This window comes from Pempheris klunzingeri, chromosome 18 (genome assembly GCF_042242105.1).
Source record: "Pempheris klunzingeri isolate RE-2024b chromosome 18, fPemKlu1.hap1, whole genome shotgun sequence".
Classification (NCBI taxonomy): domain Eukaryota; kingdom Metazoa; phylum Chordata; class Actinopteri; order Acropomatiformes; family Pempheridae; genus Pempheris; species Pempheris klunzingeri.
Window position 1 is genome coordinate 10644923 of NC_092029.1, and position 17957 is coordinate 10662879.

The 17957-nt window shown below is 42.9% G+C and overlaps 2 protein-coding genes across 2 annotated transcripts; one reads left to right on the top strand and one right to left on the bottom strand.

Annotated features, from left to right (window-relative positions):
- Window positions 1-3684: 3684 nt before the first annotated feature.
- Window positions 3685-6601, bottom strand: LOC139217657 (protein c-Fos-like). The gene is made up of 4 exons (XM_070849044.1): window positions 6467-6601; window positions 5715-5933; window positions 4987-5094; window positions 3685-4787 (listed from the first exon to the last, which is right to left on the bottom strand). The coding sequence occupies exons 1-4, from the start codon at window positions 6593-6595 to the stop codon at window positions 4071-4073; spliced, it is 1173 nt and encodes a 390-aa protein (XP_070705145.1). The 5' UTR covers window positions 6596-6601; the 3' UTR covers window positions 3685-4070.
- A 4490-nt stretch (window positions 6602-11091) lies between these two features.
- Window positions 11092-13476, top strand: LOC139217656 (protein c-Fos-like). The gene is made up of 4 exons (XM_070849043.1): window positions 11092-11415; window positions 11721-11948; window positions 12065-12172; window positions 12290-13476. Exons 1-4 carry the CDS (start codon window positions 11281-11283, stop codon window positions 12956-12958), a joined length of 1140 nt encoding a protein of 379 aa, XP_070705144.1. The 5' UTR covers window positions 11092-11280; the 3' UTR covers window positions 12959-13476.
- Window positions 13477-17957: the final 4481 nt, after the last annotated feature.

Here is a 17957-nt window from a genome sequence, read left to right on the forward strand (position 1 = left end):
ACAGATGAGTGATATCAAAATAAATCAAGATCTTTTCCTTCCCACCGTATCATTGACGGTGACATCTCCAGTTGTTGTTTGAGTTCATGTACATATCAGCGCCATCTTCGGCACTGCTGCTCTCTCATAGAGATTCTCATGTCAGGTGACCCAGTCTTCCCAAACCCATATGACATTGATTTATCCCTGTAAATATAGCACTTCCTTGGGAATATCACAGTAAGCAGGAGACAGAGCGGTCAGGAGGTGTATGAGGATGAGATAACAGAGGTGGAAACAGTGAGCACACAACAAATAATAGAATGATAGGGACCAGTAACCAGGCAATGTGAGACATATTTACAGAGTGCTGATGTTGTTGGGCGTAATCTCCTCCTGAAACTTTACTCCAGTGAGCAAGGAGGCCGCCCTTCAAGTTATCCATGTTTTCTATTTTATTAATTAGTCAGGTTTAGTTTAAGGTGCAGCAGAGACAAAAACAGATAAAAACATGCAGACTTAAACAAAACTATAGATTACATATGCACACACTCTCACTATAAAATGTAAATAATGGAGCTTTTTTCATGAAAGGCGTTTGGACACGTCACAGTAGGAAAATCATAGGTTTAAATCATAAAACGAATGACGGCTGAGTTCCATTTGGCTGCCACGGTGTCCTGGTGTTGTGCAGCTTGGCTCACTGTCACAGCTTACTGGGACACTTGAATGGAACCAAGCCATCATTTGTGTTATTAGTAGCACCAAGTCAAAATGCTACATAAAGGCCCCACACACCCACACAGGAGTTAGGTGAGTTACGGCAAAGTTATGATTGGAATTACATAAGGTCACTAAATAATAGAGATCAGGGTGCAACAGGACAGTGAGTGAGATGTCAATTGAACTTAAGGTCTACTTTATTTGAGTATTTATGAAATTTTATCCTTCTATTCCACAAGATTTCAGAGTGGAATATTGTACTTTTTATTTAGCTACATCTAATTTGACAACTATGGTGACCAGTTGCTTTGCAATTTAAGATTTTACATTAAAAATACCATTTAAATTAACTAAACTATCTCAAATTCAGCTGGTCACAATGTTTGATATCATCCACAGTAATAATTATGCACCAATAGTTGCAATAATATAAAACTGACATGGCATTCTGCTGCCTGCCAAGTATTTTTATTTTTTATACTTTACATGCATTTTGCTGTTAAAATGTTTACATTTCTTTTTTAAATGTATATTATTATATGTCTTTTCATGCAATGCATTTCTATTTCATGCTATTTTGAGCTCCTGTTTCACCACACTTTAGAGAACAATCATTTTCTATTCTGTTGCATTTATCTGACAGCTGTAGTTACTAGTTATTTTACAGGTTCAGATTTTACAATACAAAACGTGATGAGTTTATAATATCTGTTGCATTCTTATTTAACAACCCTCTTGACCAGTTATATCTGAATTCTGCTTACACATCATAATACATCTACACAAGATAATATATCATGCAATATAGTACTGACAGGGGCTGTTTCTGCAGAGTACTTTTACTTTAATGCCTCTTGATTAACACTTCTTGCTTAAATACATTTTGAATGTGGTACTTTGACTTTGAAAATTACATTATTTTAACATAAAGCAGTAGAATTAAATATTTCCTCCAACACTGAGAGTAACAGCAGCCGATGGCCTTGATGCCACCCTTAAAATAAAAACCCTACGGTTGTGGCTTGATGGTTGGTTGTGAACAACTCGAGCTATGTGGTATTTTACAACTCTGAGCAGACTCTGGACGTGAGAGGCATCACCGTGCTGGACGCAGAGTTTGATGGAACAAGAAGACAAGAGAGTGAGTCAGTAGACATCAGAGCTGTTGACAGGCACATCCATCATCAGTCTAAAATAGCTGGACACCAACACACACACACACGCACACACACACACACTCAAACACACACACACACACACACACTAATAAAATAAGCAGAAGCCCACTTGCTTTGTGTTTGACACTGCTGGCGCTATAGCTCCCCCTACTGATGAAAAGAAAAACTGCACTTGTCACTTATGGAAACATGGCACGGGCAGATAATCTACTGTACGTTCACCAAGGGCTTTCTGCCACGTGCATAAATGGATGCAATGTACTGGTTTGGACTGAATGTGGTTACATGAAGTGCATCCACTGCGGTGTTTTTGCTGCCCTGAAACATAATTTGCTCGTCGGAGACCGAAACCAAACCGGCTGTGGTCATTAAATGCTCCATTTGCTGTTCCGAGAAATCCTTTAAAATTACCTACCAGACCAATTATCGCCATGCACGCCATGCCCGCTCTGTAATTGATGAGGAAACTTTCGTCTGTTCTCGCTCCCGCTTCGACTTTTTCCGGTAACGTCCTCCGGCTCCGGTACGCGACACCCCGTCGCCATGGAAACAAAACAACTGCAGTTACCCAAATATGGTCAAGGGAAGCGTGACGACACGGCAGTCGCGTATTGGCGTCACACGCAGAGCACGCACAGCGCTGCCGTAGAATCGGGTTCCCTGACCGTGACAACAGTGGAGCCGGGAGCGAGCTATGAATAAATAATTAACCCGCTGTTTCTGCTGCTCCCACTCATCTTAAACACGATACACTCCCCGAAGATTGTACTTTATGTAACCCTGAATCCAAAAATAGGCACACTGACATCTTTATGGGCTGATACCGAGCTGGAAATAGGTTCAAAGTTCATTCGTGACCCTCTTCTTGACTCTAGTAATAAGTTTTAACTATTATAGGCTGTTACATAATCTTCTTCAGCAAATGGAGATTTAAGTATAGTTTTCTGTAGTTGGCATACATGCTGTGCTGAAAAGCTGAGATACAAATCATATCCATAACCTTGGAAATAGCATTTCAGAAAACACCACAGGGTCCATTTAGTAGCTGTTCTGGCTCTTTCAGTCACATCACATGATCATCATAACCAGATGAATAGAGAGGTGAGACACATTAAGCATGAGAAGATGATAAATAGTCGGTAAAAATGCAAATCTCTCCACGAGGTCCATTAAGTTGCTTCTCTTGAGCTTTTGATCATACCTCTTGATCTTCTTTGACAGAGGTAGTTTGCTCGCTTGTCAGGCAGATGTTCAAATGTATTTATTTTTCTGAGGACTTGATGTCTTTTCATCTATGTTGACTTAAAAGCCAAGGTTCAAAGTTAAATCCAGACAGCAGAAAACAAGGTCCATTTAGTAGCTATTGAAGCTTTCAATTGTCATGATCATGATCATCCTCACCAGGTGAAGAGACAAGATAATGACCAGTTGGGACACTTTAGAGACCTTAAACTGCTCAGAAAAACAAGAAATTGGAACACAATTCAGTGACAACTGGGCAAACTCTGTCTGCCGAAGACGATCATGTGGTATGATTGAAAGCTCTGGAACAATTGCTCATTCATATTAGTCAAATACAATGGTTCAGACTGAATAACAACAATAAGAAATAGTTTATGTGTTGTCTTATTTTATTTCCAGCATAATACATTTTTTTTTTTGCATCTGATAATTTTTTATAAGTAAAAAAATAAACTATGTCATAAAATACATCTTGATAAAATACATGACACATTTTTTTATGGAAACACTTGAAGGGAAATGTCAAGTTAGGGGACACCTTACAGCAAGATGTTACACCTATACACTACATGTTATTAACCCTGCTATTTTCACTTGTTACAACACAACTATGTCAGCAGTATTACAGATACATTAGACTATTGATCGTGAACTAACTTCACAACACATTTAGGGATTTTCAAAACACAAGATACCACCTCTTCATGGATTACGGATGACTTGTATTTGCATGCACTTTTGTTTCTCATCTCAAAGAATTGCACCAGCAGTATGGAAGAAGTCAACCCTGTTACAGTCACAGAAAACATGTCATCTACACGACCTTCAATGTGTAGGTTTACACGACATCAAAACTCACACTACAAAAGATTATTTGAGAGACAGAGAGAGATCATAGCTTGCTGGCTGGTTGGAATACAATTACAGTATCATTGCATAACTTTGCATTCACAAGGCCAGAAGTGTTGGAGAGTTGAGATTATCTTTCATTAACTCAGGCGCACCGAGGCTGCCTCTGAGGCTCTCAAAGCCCTCAGCCAAGGAATCAATCTCAGAGTAATTAAAGGAAAACACGGTGCGGTAATTGCTACAAGTGGGACTGGAAGACATGACTGGTGTGTTCAGAGACTCAAGGTCGTTCGCCACAGACTTGTACAGGGTTTCCCAGTCTGAGAGGCAGAAGGGGCCGCTCAGGTCTATGTCAGGGACGGATGCGGCCATCTCAGAAGTCGCCGGCGTCTCCAGGCTGGGCACCAAGTCATCCAGGTCATCTCCTCTCAAGTCCTCCAGAGCCTCCTCTTCTGCACTCGAGCACAGGAGGATGTTGGAGTTCCCCAAAATGGCTGCAGCAGGGATGCAAGGGACAGTGTCCATGTCTTGGCCGACGGGGGCTTCTCCCATGGTTGTGTTGCCTTCTGGGGTCTTTCCATTGTCTAAGATGGACAGCAGCTGTGGGGAGGCTGGGGGATCCTGCAGCATTGTGCTGACATCATCTCCATTATCAACCTCCTCCTCCTCATCATCATCACCGTCGTGGTCATTTGCAGGGAGCTTGCAGGATGCTTTGTGGGAGGCTAAGACCTGCTCCAGCCTCTCCTTCTCCTTCAGGAGGTCGTCTATCTCCGCCTGGAGGGCGGACTTCTCGTCTTCGAGTTGGTCGGTTTCCTGAGGTGAGGAGGCACAAAGTCAGAATAAAGGCTTGGCATGAGGGAAGTATGAAAACACTGCTGCCCTGCGGTGCTCTGCAGCCATCCCTGCTGTGCTCCTGTTATCTTTAATGACCACTGACATGTCATACAGCACTCTATAGGAGCGAGCCTGCTGTCTGAATGTATGATTTCACAAAACAGCACGGGCTACTTACAGCTTGCAGGGTGTCTATCAGCTCCCTCCGCCTGTTACGACACTTTGCTGCAGCAATTTTGTTCCTCTCCCTCCTGATCCTCCTCCTTTCCTCCTCCTCTTTGGAAGCCTAAAATCAATGAGAAATAGCCAATTTAAATGCGCATCCTGCTAAGTTTTGCCAGATCAGCAGTTGGCTCTTCAACACCATTTCATTTGCCAGAAAGAGAGAGCGAAAGAGAGAGAGATCTTCGGTGCAGGGTATGCTGAGAATACTGATCTGCTCGGTGCAGACTCCTTCAGTTCAGGCGTTAAAATGCTGCACCACTGGCACGGTCTAGCCAAGCACGTGAACGCGCACTTTTATGCAATTTCCCATCCCATTCATAAACAGTGCTGCGCTCCTTACTCCAAAAGTAATTCCTCGCTGCACCAATTAGACCCAATCCAGTCACCTTGTGCGCTGCTCCCTGCTCTCATTTATTTGCTCTACCCGTCGCGTTCATTTTACTTTGACTGTGAAAACACTTGCATCTTCTTTTACGTCCTGTTGAAAATATCGCGATAACTTAATTCTCATATTGACCTTTTATCAATGGAAATGAGTCGTGAGGGGAATAGGAAAGGATATTATTGAGGAACAATACGGATTGATTGATTGATTGATTGATTGATTGATTGGCTACCTGTAACGTTATTTCTGAAACACATCTCATCCCGCCCTCCCCACCCTGTTTTTCCCCTGCATACCTTGTCTTTCAGCCCTTTCCTGTTGGAGGGCTTTGCCTTGGTTGCACCTGCCGAGGAAGACGCATGGGTCGCCCCGTGAGTTTTGGTCTTCCCGCGGCCGGACGACGGTGAGACAGATGTGATGACTGTCGGCTGCACCATCCACCTTAAATCCGGCGAGGATGAGATTGCAGTCACGGTCGGAACAAAGGAGTCTGCTGCAGCACTGATCTCAACAACCTGGGGAAAAAAAACCAAGACACATGCATATGCATGCAGTCAAACACTAAGTCAGCTCATAAGATGATCGAGGAACCACCATCGTGACCTCTAGATGTGCTTAAATGGTACATCAATCCTGTGGCTGAGGAATGTCGGAAAAAAAAGACAATCATTACCGTCTATGAATCCATAAAAATCAGCTACATGCTCTATCATTACATTATCAATCATTTTCTTCATCATCATCACTCTAAAATGAAAGGTCACGACCAAGACACCAAAACACGTCTGTGCACTGTACATTCCAAACCATTTCCCTGAAATAAGAACACTAATGCGCTGCCTGTGCGGATGTCCTACAGATGCATGGAGCCTGTGTGTTTGCATAGAATCATTTCCTGCACGGGACAGTAATCAAGTCAAAGAAAAGCCTGTCTGTGAAAATGCACTTCCATGTGAGTGATGAGCCTGTATATCAGCCTTTTGCAACCTATATCAACCTTATTTTCGTTTCTAGAGGATTATTTGTGGATGATCAGATCCGCTTCTACCTTGGCGCTGTCCACTGATGATGAAAGCGAGTCAGGAGGATGCTGGCTGCACCCAGGGGTGTCCCCGCCAGGCGATGCTGTGCTACAGCTGGACGATGAGTCGAACTCAGTGCTGGAGTCTGGATGCATGTTCTCGTTTAAAAATCAGTGCATAAAAGGACAGAAGAGTCAATCTGTTCTAAGTAGAAAACTGACGCCTAAACGCCTTTCTATATTCCATTTGCCAGCTTCATAAATGGTAACTGTGCAGATAGTGGAGAGGCCCGCCTTTTATAGTGAGCTGGAATTTTATGAATGAAATCTGTGTGGTGAGACCGAACCATTTCACCGAGGGAGAGGTAAGAGAGAAATGAGCGAGCAGAGGTTTTACAGTTCAACAATTAAATCCATCAAATGTCAAAACCGCAACATTATCAGCCTTTTTCATTTTAAATTGTTTTATTCGCTCAAATATCAAAGAATAGCGAGCATTTAATTGGTGACACCCCCGCCTGCGAGAGGTGCCCGTCGCCATGAATGAACTACGTCACTTCATGTATGCAGCATCTGCATCGTATACTTTATGTCCACGTATGTTCACGAGACGTGTCTTCATGGCAACACGTATGTTCCTGTGGGAGGGGGGCGATGGCAATTCAATATATAGCCATAAACAGTTTAAAACAAAGAGCTGGTGTTTCTACGTGACTAGATCAATGCTGTCTACTCAATAAAAAGCGCAAATCATGTGGAAACAGCAGCCCAGACTTATCATTTGCACCAGCATCGCACAGCCGAGCATGATTTAATTAATGCACGCAGCTTCCAGCACACCGGCTGATTATTTATGAGCTGCTAAATGAGGTGTCATCCATATATCACACAGCCTTTCACCTGTCTCTGCATATGAATAGGGCTCCAGCAACAGGATTGTCGCTCTAGCAAAGCAGCCAATCGCCGAATGGACCGGCCGAGCCTTATATGGTGTTTCCGGTGAACAGGGGCGCGCCGTGGCGCACGGAGAGGGGGGGAGAGAGCGCGCAGACGGACGCGTGGCTGTGTGTGGCCCACTCACTCACAGTCACAAAAGAAAGTGAAACATGCACTAAAAGGCTTGCCCGTCACGCATTGTACCTGATAACGGCGTCATTTGCTGCGCTTTGGATGACCGCAGAGGCGCTATTTTTTTTAAGGCCGTGAAGAGGAGGGCAAACTCCTGCACTTGACCCTCCTGTTTAGCGCAAGAGTGGGATGCACAAGGCTTTTTTTTTTATTGCAGGCGATTAATAATATTAAGCCTCTGCTTTTCTAAAATGATTACTAATTGATTGAGTTGGTGGCTGGTTTTGTTCCTCCATTTTCACACATACTCATCATCTCTGTTGATGCAATTTACGGGCACCATTTATATAAGCGTGATTCCCGCACATACTAATTCAGCTCCTATAAGAAAAGGGATTGTATAGGCTGGATATGTGAGGCTATATTTAGGTGAAGTGAAAGGGATGGATGGTGAATAGAAGGGGGGCTCTCCCCGCTAAGAGGGGCTGCGCACCCGGCTGCTTCCCGGCAGTCACAGCCCCCCCACACACCCCCCTGATTTACCGGCAGATCATTAGGTGGTCGGCTTGGGTCTATTCAGTCGCCGCCGGCTCAAGACCGGAGGGGTTCAAAGGTCGGACACAACTGCAGACAGCCCTCACAGCTCAAAGACTTGTTCTCATCAGAGCAAGTTGAGCGTGAATGTGCACTGACCGGCCGAGTCTATTTTTAGCGTCAGTGACATCAGCGTTCAAAGTTCATGCAAATTAGGCAAATACACCATTTAAGTGTGCTCCTGTGAATGGCGTCTCTGCTGCATTGAAATGTGTGTATATTGAATTGAAAATAAAAAGAAATACAAACAGATGAAATACAAGCATACGTGGGATACAGGTGTTAAACCTAAAGATAATAAATCAGGTTACATTGCGAAATATTTTACCCAAAATTGATGTGAAGATTATCTCATCAATTAATTAACCCTCCTCTTTGTTGCTGCAAGCAAATTTGTATGATCATTTATTTTCCTTTACGATCACTATCACTCAGTGGCCCACATTGTTAACCCATCTTTTGTTATTTTGCTTATGACGCCTATTCATCCCTCTAAATAACTAAAAAGCATTGCTCCAAACAGATAGTCTGGGTCAGCACAGTTGATTTGGAGGCTCCTGCCAACCAGTCAAACAAAGTGCTCAAACAGTCCTCAAGGTAAGCGGCCTGTCTGGTGTCCTGTTTCATCCACAACACAATAAGAGCTCTCACTCCGCTGCTGTTTCCCGGAACCAGACTTGTCTCAAGTAGCAGCTTGTTGTCGCTCCGGATTCTGATTTACCGCCCTGAGTGATCCGTCTCCATAACACAAACGATCCTTGTTGCTATGCAAAACGACGACGTCACTGACGCGAAGGGGTGGAGTGTTGCTATGGCAGCCAGGAATGTTCAACAAAACACGAGCGCGGGAAACAAAGCCGTCTTTTTAACCCACATTGATGCACTTTGACACAATAACACCATTATTAACGATGTACACCTTTATGAATGACATGTTAACGCTTATAATACTTATTTTATTTTATCAATAGCCATGCCTGCAGCCTGTATGCTGCATAATAAAGAGGGGCATTCCTTAAAAGACCCCAGAGATGCAACATAAAAGTAGAAAACTTCAGTATAAATGACTATTTTTTGCTTTATTTTCTGCCCATTTATAGTTTTTCTATAAAATGCTACTGGAAAATGTAGCTGACAGTACTAAAATTGGATTGGGGTCTTGTGCTATAGTTCTGTGGGAATGCTTTTTAGCCATCATTCAGGCATAGTTAATGGGGGGGTATAAAATGTATTGTAAAGCAATAGAGTAACTCAAACAATTACTTGAAAAGAAAGGTCTAAATGTTGGCTCAATGTGAAACCTGCTTGTCGGTGATTCATGTAGCTTGTTATGTAAATCACAAAGGTAAAGGTATGAGGATTCCCTCTACCACAGTCTAAGGGGAAGACCTTTATGATCAAGCTTTGACATCCCTGAGAAAAGCAAACTGCTGTCGTGGAAAAGTACACATAACAAACCAGTTATTAGCTTGCACTGCAACTAAACACACCTTTGCTTGGATTGCACACAAGCAGTACAAGATGTGCCTGAGGGTGTAATACCCATGTAACCGCACCTGCTATGACAGGACTTTATGGTGTTAGTTTACATGATGGATTGCTTGCAAATTAGGCCAATTCCTGTTAAAATACATATTTTTGACATATTTTTTGACATTTTAAAATTATTTGTTATTTTATTTATTCTAGATTGCTGTCACATCAAACCATTTAAATAAAAATATTTACATACGTACATTAAAATATAAGAAATATAAAAGGGCTGAAAGTACATTTTTAAAGTGTAAACTATGGTTTATTTTAAAACGAAAAATGGGATTCAGGCATTCAAAAATAATATTTGAATGGCTGACATAATTGCTTCACCATAATATTATTCGCAGTGTGAGGTTTTCAATTTTATTGATCTGTGTTTTCAGAGTTTTTGAGCCTGCTTTGCAGACATTTAACACAGATTGCATTTGAATCAGCTGTGAACTCTACTAGAATCTTAAAAAGTCAGAAATCCCAAAGTGTAATGCTGAAAGATTAGACTCAAATGTATGAAAATAGTCTTTTGACTATCTGCAAAGCAAGTTTAAACATTACACTGCGAGCATCACAACCGTCAAGCAGTTATTTTCAACCTTCAAATCTTATTTTCCAATATTTGTTGTTTTAAAACCACTTTCAAAACTCAATTTTAATCATTAATTTCTTATTGTTCATGTTCTGATATGTGAGATTACTCTAGCATCATAGCCACACTGTATTTCATTCCTCATACTGCATGAGATGTCTGAAATAAACATATTTGTTGCTAAAAGAGCTAGAGTGTGTTTATGCCTCAGTGATAGCTCAGTAGAAGACAGCTATAAAATGCATTAAAGGCCATTTTAACAAGTAAAAAGAATAAGACAGCTGTAGTACAATAACATTTTGATTAACCATTTAAATTGTTAAAACACACCAGCAGTGTGTGTGTGTGTGTTTGTTTTGGTGCGTTTTGTCCAGAACGTTCAGAACAGACAAATCTGCATGAACAAATTTACCTTTGATGTAGTTTGCAGAGTGGGACGCACTTTTAGCTGACCATGATCCCACTTCTTCAGTTTTCACAACAACCTTTGTGTTTGTTGTCTTGCATAACGTCATGTCGCTGTCGGCGAATCCAGCCTGTTGTGTTTCCCAGCAAGGTCCTCCCCTTTTTTACAGGATGCTCCATATATGGCAAATTACGTGTTGGGGATCCCGTTTCTGGAATATTCCATTTCTTGCGGGTGAGTTTAAAATAAAACTCCTAAATTATACTTTTCGCCGTAAAGCATCACAAAACAGCATTGCATATTCAACGTGTGTGTATTTAAACCGTGTATAAGCAGTAATTGGTGTTGTTGCCGCGTTGTTAGGTCGGTGTTTTGGTGTTTTTCTCCTCGAGGTGTCGGGTAAGGAGCTCTCCCCGCTACCGACGTCATTCGGCCGGTCCGGTCTCAGCCTATAAAAGGACTCCGAGCAGCCGAAGCTGACAGTCAAACATTGAGTAGCTGAGCAGTCACAGGAGGAAAAGGATCTTGAGTGAACACTTTAGAGTCTCTCACAAACCTACCTGAAGGATTCCCTCATCTCAAGGATACACCCCCCCTCAGTAGAGTTTGTTTGGATCTTCCTACTTCTTGTTGCACTTTTGTTTTTTGGGAACGATGATGTTCACCGCTTTCAACACGGAGTGCGACTCTTCCTCCCGCTGCAGCACCGCTTCTCCGTCAGGAGACAACGTGGGATATTATGCATCACCAGCAGGATCTTATTCCAGCTTGGGATCTCCCCAGTCTCAGGTACGTCCGCTCAAATATTACTAAACTATCAGTAGGAAGGACTTAGTAATTAAACTATTCCTGCAAAGTAATACATAGGCTGACTGACAGGTAGTAATAGCCCATTGACCTGCTGCACTCAGTGCAAGGCAAGCTTCATTCATTCAGTGCTCAGTGAGTGTAGCATCAGTTTATATTGTATAGGTATTTTTAAACCATCCCAGCTTTTTATAAACATTTGCTAAATTCATAGACACCCTGCAGTGCTGTGCCCTCCTGAAAGTATACCAAATGTACTGATGGTCCTCTCTCTTCATTACCCACAGGACTTCACTGACCTGACAGCATCAAGTGCCTCCTTCATCCCCACTGTCACGGCCATTTCGACAAGCCCGGATCTGCAGTGGATGGTCCAGCCTTTGATCTCGTCAGTGGCCCCTTCTCACAGAGCTCACTCCTACAGCTCCAGCCCCAGCCCTGCCTACTCCAGACCAGCCATGAGGTCCGCAGCATCCAAGGCTCACAACTCTCTCAAGAGGGGCAGAGCAGAGCAGGTAATTATTATTCGACCATGCACTCAAAGTGTTGCATAACAGGCAGCAACTTCCATATTACAGTGTGGTAATCATCACAGAGCTGGAGGCTTAACCATTTCTTGTGTTATTTGCAGACAACACCAGAGGAGGAGGAGAAGAAGAAAATTCGCAGGGAGAGAAATAAGCAGGCAGCAGCAAAATGCCGCAACAGGAGGCGAGAGCTCACAGACACTCTGCAAGCTGTAAGTATGCCAGAGATTTGCCATCAGTCATCTAAATGTATTTCTCGCCACAGCTAATAGCAGTGTTCTTTAGCAGCCAAGTTGATGACACTTCCTGTTTTTCTCTCTCCCTCGCAGGAAACTGATGAGCTCGAGGATGAGAAGTCCAACCTGCTGAATGACATTGCCAATCTTATGAAGGAGAAAGAAAGGCTTGAGTTTATCCTGGCTGCCCACCAACCCATCTGCAAAATCCCCTCAGAGCTGGACATGGACTTCTGCGTGGCCTCCATTTCACCCACTTACCTCTCCACCAAGGTGTCCGCCGAGCCACAGACAACCACCCCAGAGGCGTCCGCTATCACTTCCAGCCAGCCAACCTTCACCTCAAGCTCCAACTCAATCTTCTCCAGCACCAGCTCCGTCCCCTCCACCACCACCATCTCCAGCAGCACGGTCAAGATGACAGACCTGGACGCCTCCGTCCTGGAGGAGTCCCTGGATCTGCTGGCAAAGACGGAGATGGAGACGGCGCGGTCAGTGCCGGAGGTCGACCTGTCCAACTCCCTTTACACAACTCAGGACTGGGAGCCCCTTCACACCTCGGCCAGTAACAATGACTTTGAGCCCCTGTGCACGCCCGTGGTGACCTGCACACCGGCCTGCACCACCTTCACGTCTTCTTTTGTGTTTAACTTCCCAGAGGCAGAGGCCCTCCCCAGCTGTGGCATTGCCCACAGGAGAGGAAGCAGCAGCAACGACCAGTCCTCTGATTCCCTCAGCTCTCCAACCCTGCTGGCCCTTTAAAGACTCTTAAAAAAAAACAATATATCCTATCAAGCACATTTTCTTGATGTATGAGATAGATGTGCAGATCACAGGGCTATGGAATGGACTCGAACCAATTATTTATGTTTTTATTTGCCTTTATCTATACTTGCCTATTACACCAATGTAGCAAGTTAAAAAGCATGTTTTAACTAATGCCACCTAGTCGTTTTTATGAGTTCATTTATGATTTTATGGTGCTAGATGACAAAACTCGTTGTAGTGTTGACATGTGTCAAGAGCAATAGCTATTATTGACCCAGTTTCCTTTCTGATTGATGAAACGTGAGAGTAATTGTGAAACTTTTTGTGAAACTTAAAAAACTGACGTGCTTTGTCTTAACCATGGTCTGAGTGGTCTATCTTAGTATGAAGTTTTCTGTGAAAACATTAGTGGTTTTAATTTATGAAATTTCGATTTATTTTTTTACACAGATAGTAAAGATGAATGTTGTTTGTAAGATATGTAAATAAAAGATAGTGATATTTAAATTCAACTATTCTGTCTGGCTGACTTTGAGTCTCATCCTGTCATAGGCCCACACTTTCTTTCATTTAAATTGACATCTTTTCTCTGTGGATGTATAACTAGCAGTGAGATAGAATGGCAGCTCCAGTGGCATTCAACAGACAATTAAAATAATGTCTAAAATTAGCCTCTCTGAGGGATAGCAGTATTTTTCCTGCACCTCCACTGGCTCTATTTATTGTTCCGTCTGTTGCCAAGGTTAACTATACGTCAGGGCTCTTACGTCAGTGCGTTCTTTCCATTTTTTTACATTTGCAAGCGTAGCGCGATGACGTCGATCTTCCGTGCCCAAATATAGAGTCGTGCGAGGGCTCGTTGCTGCCAGCAGAAAGCAGACTGGCCGCTCGGTTAGACACCATTTTTCCGCTAAAACACACACATTTGAGTGTTTGTATCAGGAGCTTTCTCCGCAGAGAAACTCAATTTGAGTTCTGGCACGTCCGTAGGAAAGAGGAAAAGCGTGGCACGTTGCTTCCCCAATCTAATCGAGCCGATGTGCTTCATTTGTGCTCGTCGCAACACAACCGCTGCACACGTTTAGTTATACAAGAGGATCCGAAAGCAACAGTTCAACCACGATCCACGTCGGTTTCATTCATTTTGTCCTCTTGGCAGGCTTGAATTCGCCAAAGCATCGCATCCTACCATTCAAAAGACGTATGTGTGACTTCTAGCACAATGCAAGACATGAGCCCTCAGAAAACAGTCATAAAGGCAAAGAGGACCGCAGACTTACTTAGCTGTTTGAGCAAATGGCCAGTGTGGTGTATAGAGGCTGTCTGCAAAGTAGTGTTTTTTTTGTTTGTTTTTTTATTCAGCCTGTTCCAGCTCTTCCTTCCCACCAGACAGACACTAAATCCACCTCTTCTGGAAGCACAGCTGGGCCACGATTAATATTAATGTGGCAACATCATATCAAAATGTCTTGAATAAGGAGTAGGTCACATGTAAATACCTAATTTTGCAGATGGTGATCTAGAAACTTAATTCCCAAACAGTCTGGCATATTATCTTTTTTTCCATTGGTTGTTAATGCAGTACAAATGAACACTGACGCTCTTGCAGGCAAACAGACTCAGCGTAGGCTGTATTTCCATTTGCAGACAGATCAGAATAACTCCTGTAACTGTCTTCTGTGTTGTTTTCTCAGAAACACAACTGACGCAAGACGTGCAGTTAAATTGGTGTGAACACAAGTTTTTAAGAACATTTGTTGCTTTATTTGGGCTCACGGCTTCACAGTCCAGATGCATGTAATGAAGGCCTACTGTCTGACTCTGTGTATGCACCTGTTCTTTCATTTTTCTTTGGCAGAAAATTCACATTCAGAGGAATTCATATTCACACACACAGTCACCACTCACACAATGGTCTTGATGAAATTAACCTCAAATGAAAGTAGCTTTCTCATTAAGCAGTTTGTCATGAACCCTTTCCTACCGCTCCCCTCTTCTTGTCATTCTTCCACCCCACTTGCTCATTTCGCCCTTTATCAATATTTCACAATATAAAGAATCATCGGAAGGCCGATTGCTTCATAGCTGTGCACCGGAAATGCTGCGTAGTGGATGCTTGAGAGGGATATGTTGGGTGGAAGACTACCGTCGCACAATAAATAACATACTCTGACGCTTGCACTCTGCCGATGTGAACACACCCATTTGTGCAACAGGGCTGAGATGTCAGCAGCCGTTTCTCTGCTTCCTGTGTGTATATAGGCCTGCTCATCCAGTTCCTAAAACAAACCAAAAGATACAAATCTAATATGGTTTAAAAAATTAAAGTTGCAGAAGTACAGTGCTATTTCCTTGGTTCTTGCTTGCAGATCACATTCAAAACCCCTGGATTGATGCTGCGATTTTGCAAAGCCTCTTGTTTTGCCACCACTGTGCTGTTGTATAACAGCTGAATCCTGAGTACCTATCTGTTTTCCTTTGCACTTCAGCAGAGCCTCTTTTTCTTCAATAAAGCCTCTATGTGCGACCATGCAGCGCCTAATACCTCTGTCTATTAATACCTCTTTGCCGGCCCCAGGGAGATGGGGTAGCAGCAGAAATAGCAGGTGCCTATTGCTTCTTTTAACATCAGCATCAACAGCAGTAAAATTAGACCACTATGACGCCAACCTGCGTCGGTGCTGCAACCCAAGGGAGGAACCAGGCAGCGTACGCTTGTTAGAAACAGAGGAGGAAAGTAAGAGCGAGGCGAGGAGGGGGGAGAGGAGAGGAGAAAATGATGAGTATATGAGGATAGCAGGGAGGGTAGCAGACAGAGATCCCTGCCTGGGTGTAATTGTGAGCACAGTGATGATGAAACAGCCGAGTTTGTCTCTGTGCCACGGCGACAAGAGCTCAGTTTGGCTCGGCTCCATATTCACAGAAACCCATCCCCTGATACCTTTCTTTTGTGGAGAGAGGACATGAAAGCTTTAAGAAATCATGAATACTTCAGTGTTTTTCCCCTGTGTCCGAGTGTATGTCTGAGAGTGATACAGTTACTCAGTGGTGCATTTAAAATTATACTAAATTACACCCTTAATGAAGCAAATGACATCTGTTCCTCACACATTTCCTCCTTCATTTTACTGTCAACTGTAAATATACAAGGCAGATATATCATAATACTGAGTTTCTGTGACACAGTCTGAGTGCAGTTATGGGAGTGTTTTTAAGTCTGAACTCTGTGCTCTTAACAGCGTCAGTGTCTGCTTTTCATTTGTGTTTTCAGTATCTCAAGTCGATAACAAGAACAACTCAAAGTATTTGAAGGGTGTGTAGACACTTGCGTCAGCATGCATGCTCATTTAAGGAAGTATCCTTTGTAAAGTAGGTCCGTCATAATGACATGTCATACTGAACCAGTGCCCAGAGGTGATACAAAGGTTAGTCAATCAATAGTGAGATTATTTAAGTACTTTTCCAAGTGGCTTACATACTTCACCTCACCAGTAGAAATATTTAATGCACATTGGAAATAGCTCAAAATCTACCTGAGGAGTGAAAATCACAGAAAGTGGTTAAAAACAAAAGTGCCGGTGTGACAGACTTTGATTAAAACATATAAAAACATAGAATAGCCACAGGTATACGAATATGGAGTTTTGTGATTTCATTTCTCGCCTAAAGGCTGCGCAGCAGGAGTGTGTGACATGCTATTCTTAGAGGTTATTTGACGCACTAAGCTACAATACTGGAGGGATTTCTCTGTCCAATAATTACTGTTCACTTAGTGCCAGACTCCCCACACAGCAGCGTGTCCTCGTCTCGTCTCGTGGGATCAGCAACAAGGATGTTTCCCTGGAAACTGGACAGCTCTATCATATGTAATTGGGTAATCCCTGAGCTGCTGACAGAAAAATAATAGCTTTTGGGATTTTTAAAATACCCCAGCCAACACTGAGCATGATATGTGTGTTTCATAACCCGGATTTACCTATCACATACCGAATGGCTTATTATGCAATTACGTTATTATTAAAGACATTTTTGAGTGAAAATCTATAGATATCAATAAGTTAGAAGACTTGAACAACAAAATGAAAAGAGCTTGTTTCTAATCTTATAACTGCAGTATCAATGGGAGTGCATTTCTCATTCAGCTAAAGCATGTGTGTGCTGTCTGAGTATACGGGGCGTGAAACAGTGTCACACATTCATTCTCATGTTGAGTACAGTAGTGACACAATAAACAAGACTCAAAACTATAAAACAATAAAAAAAGAAAACAGTCCAGAGTTCAGTCATAAAGAATCTGGCTCCCTGTGTGACGTCGAGGCCCTGTAAAGTGGCATTTTTCTATTAACTACAGCCTCCGATCAAGCTACTGTAGTTTCACTACCTTGAACATAGACGTTTGGTAAGTCTTCCCACACTCTGCCACTCACTTTATTGAAAGAGGTAGTCTCAGAAAAGTGGACATTGTGACCCACTAGGGGGCCCTAGGTTATAAATGTACTGGCCACACTTCTCACTCAGCAAGCCGAAAAAGCTCAACAAAACATATTTCTATAAGTAACAAAGTATTTTAAGGTCAAATTTCAAGCTTTCAGAGCTTTCAAGAGCACCTCATTGTACTCTTCAGTAAATCAGGGTGGCTCTTCCCCATCAGTGCTGTGATCCACAGACAGCTTTTGTCCAGCTTTGTCCAGTTTTCTTGTCATTGCACTGATGCAATGTTCCACACAGGTGTTGCATGCGTGTCCTGCTCCACCTCAGTTTTCCCCTCTGGGTCCTGTCTTTGGGGTGTACCAGCAGATATTTTAAAGTGTTGAATGGTTTGTAGTGAGGGTCTTGTGATCTGAGGATGAAGTGGAGTCCTACCGGGATGTTCTACTGGTCCTCATTGAGTTATCACTGCCTGTCCTGGTCTTACACTCAGACCTGCTGCACCTCCTTTCTCCAAGCCACCTCCTTACTGACAAGACGATCTGTCGTCACCACTAACATTAAA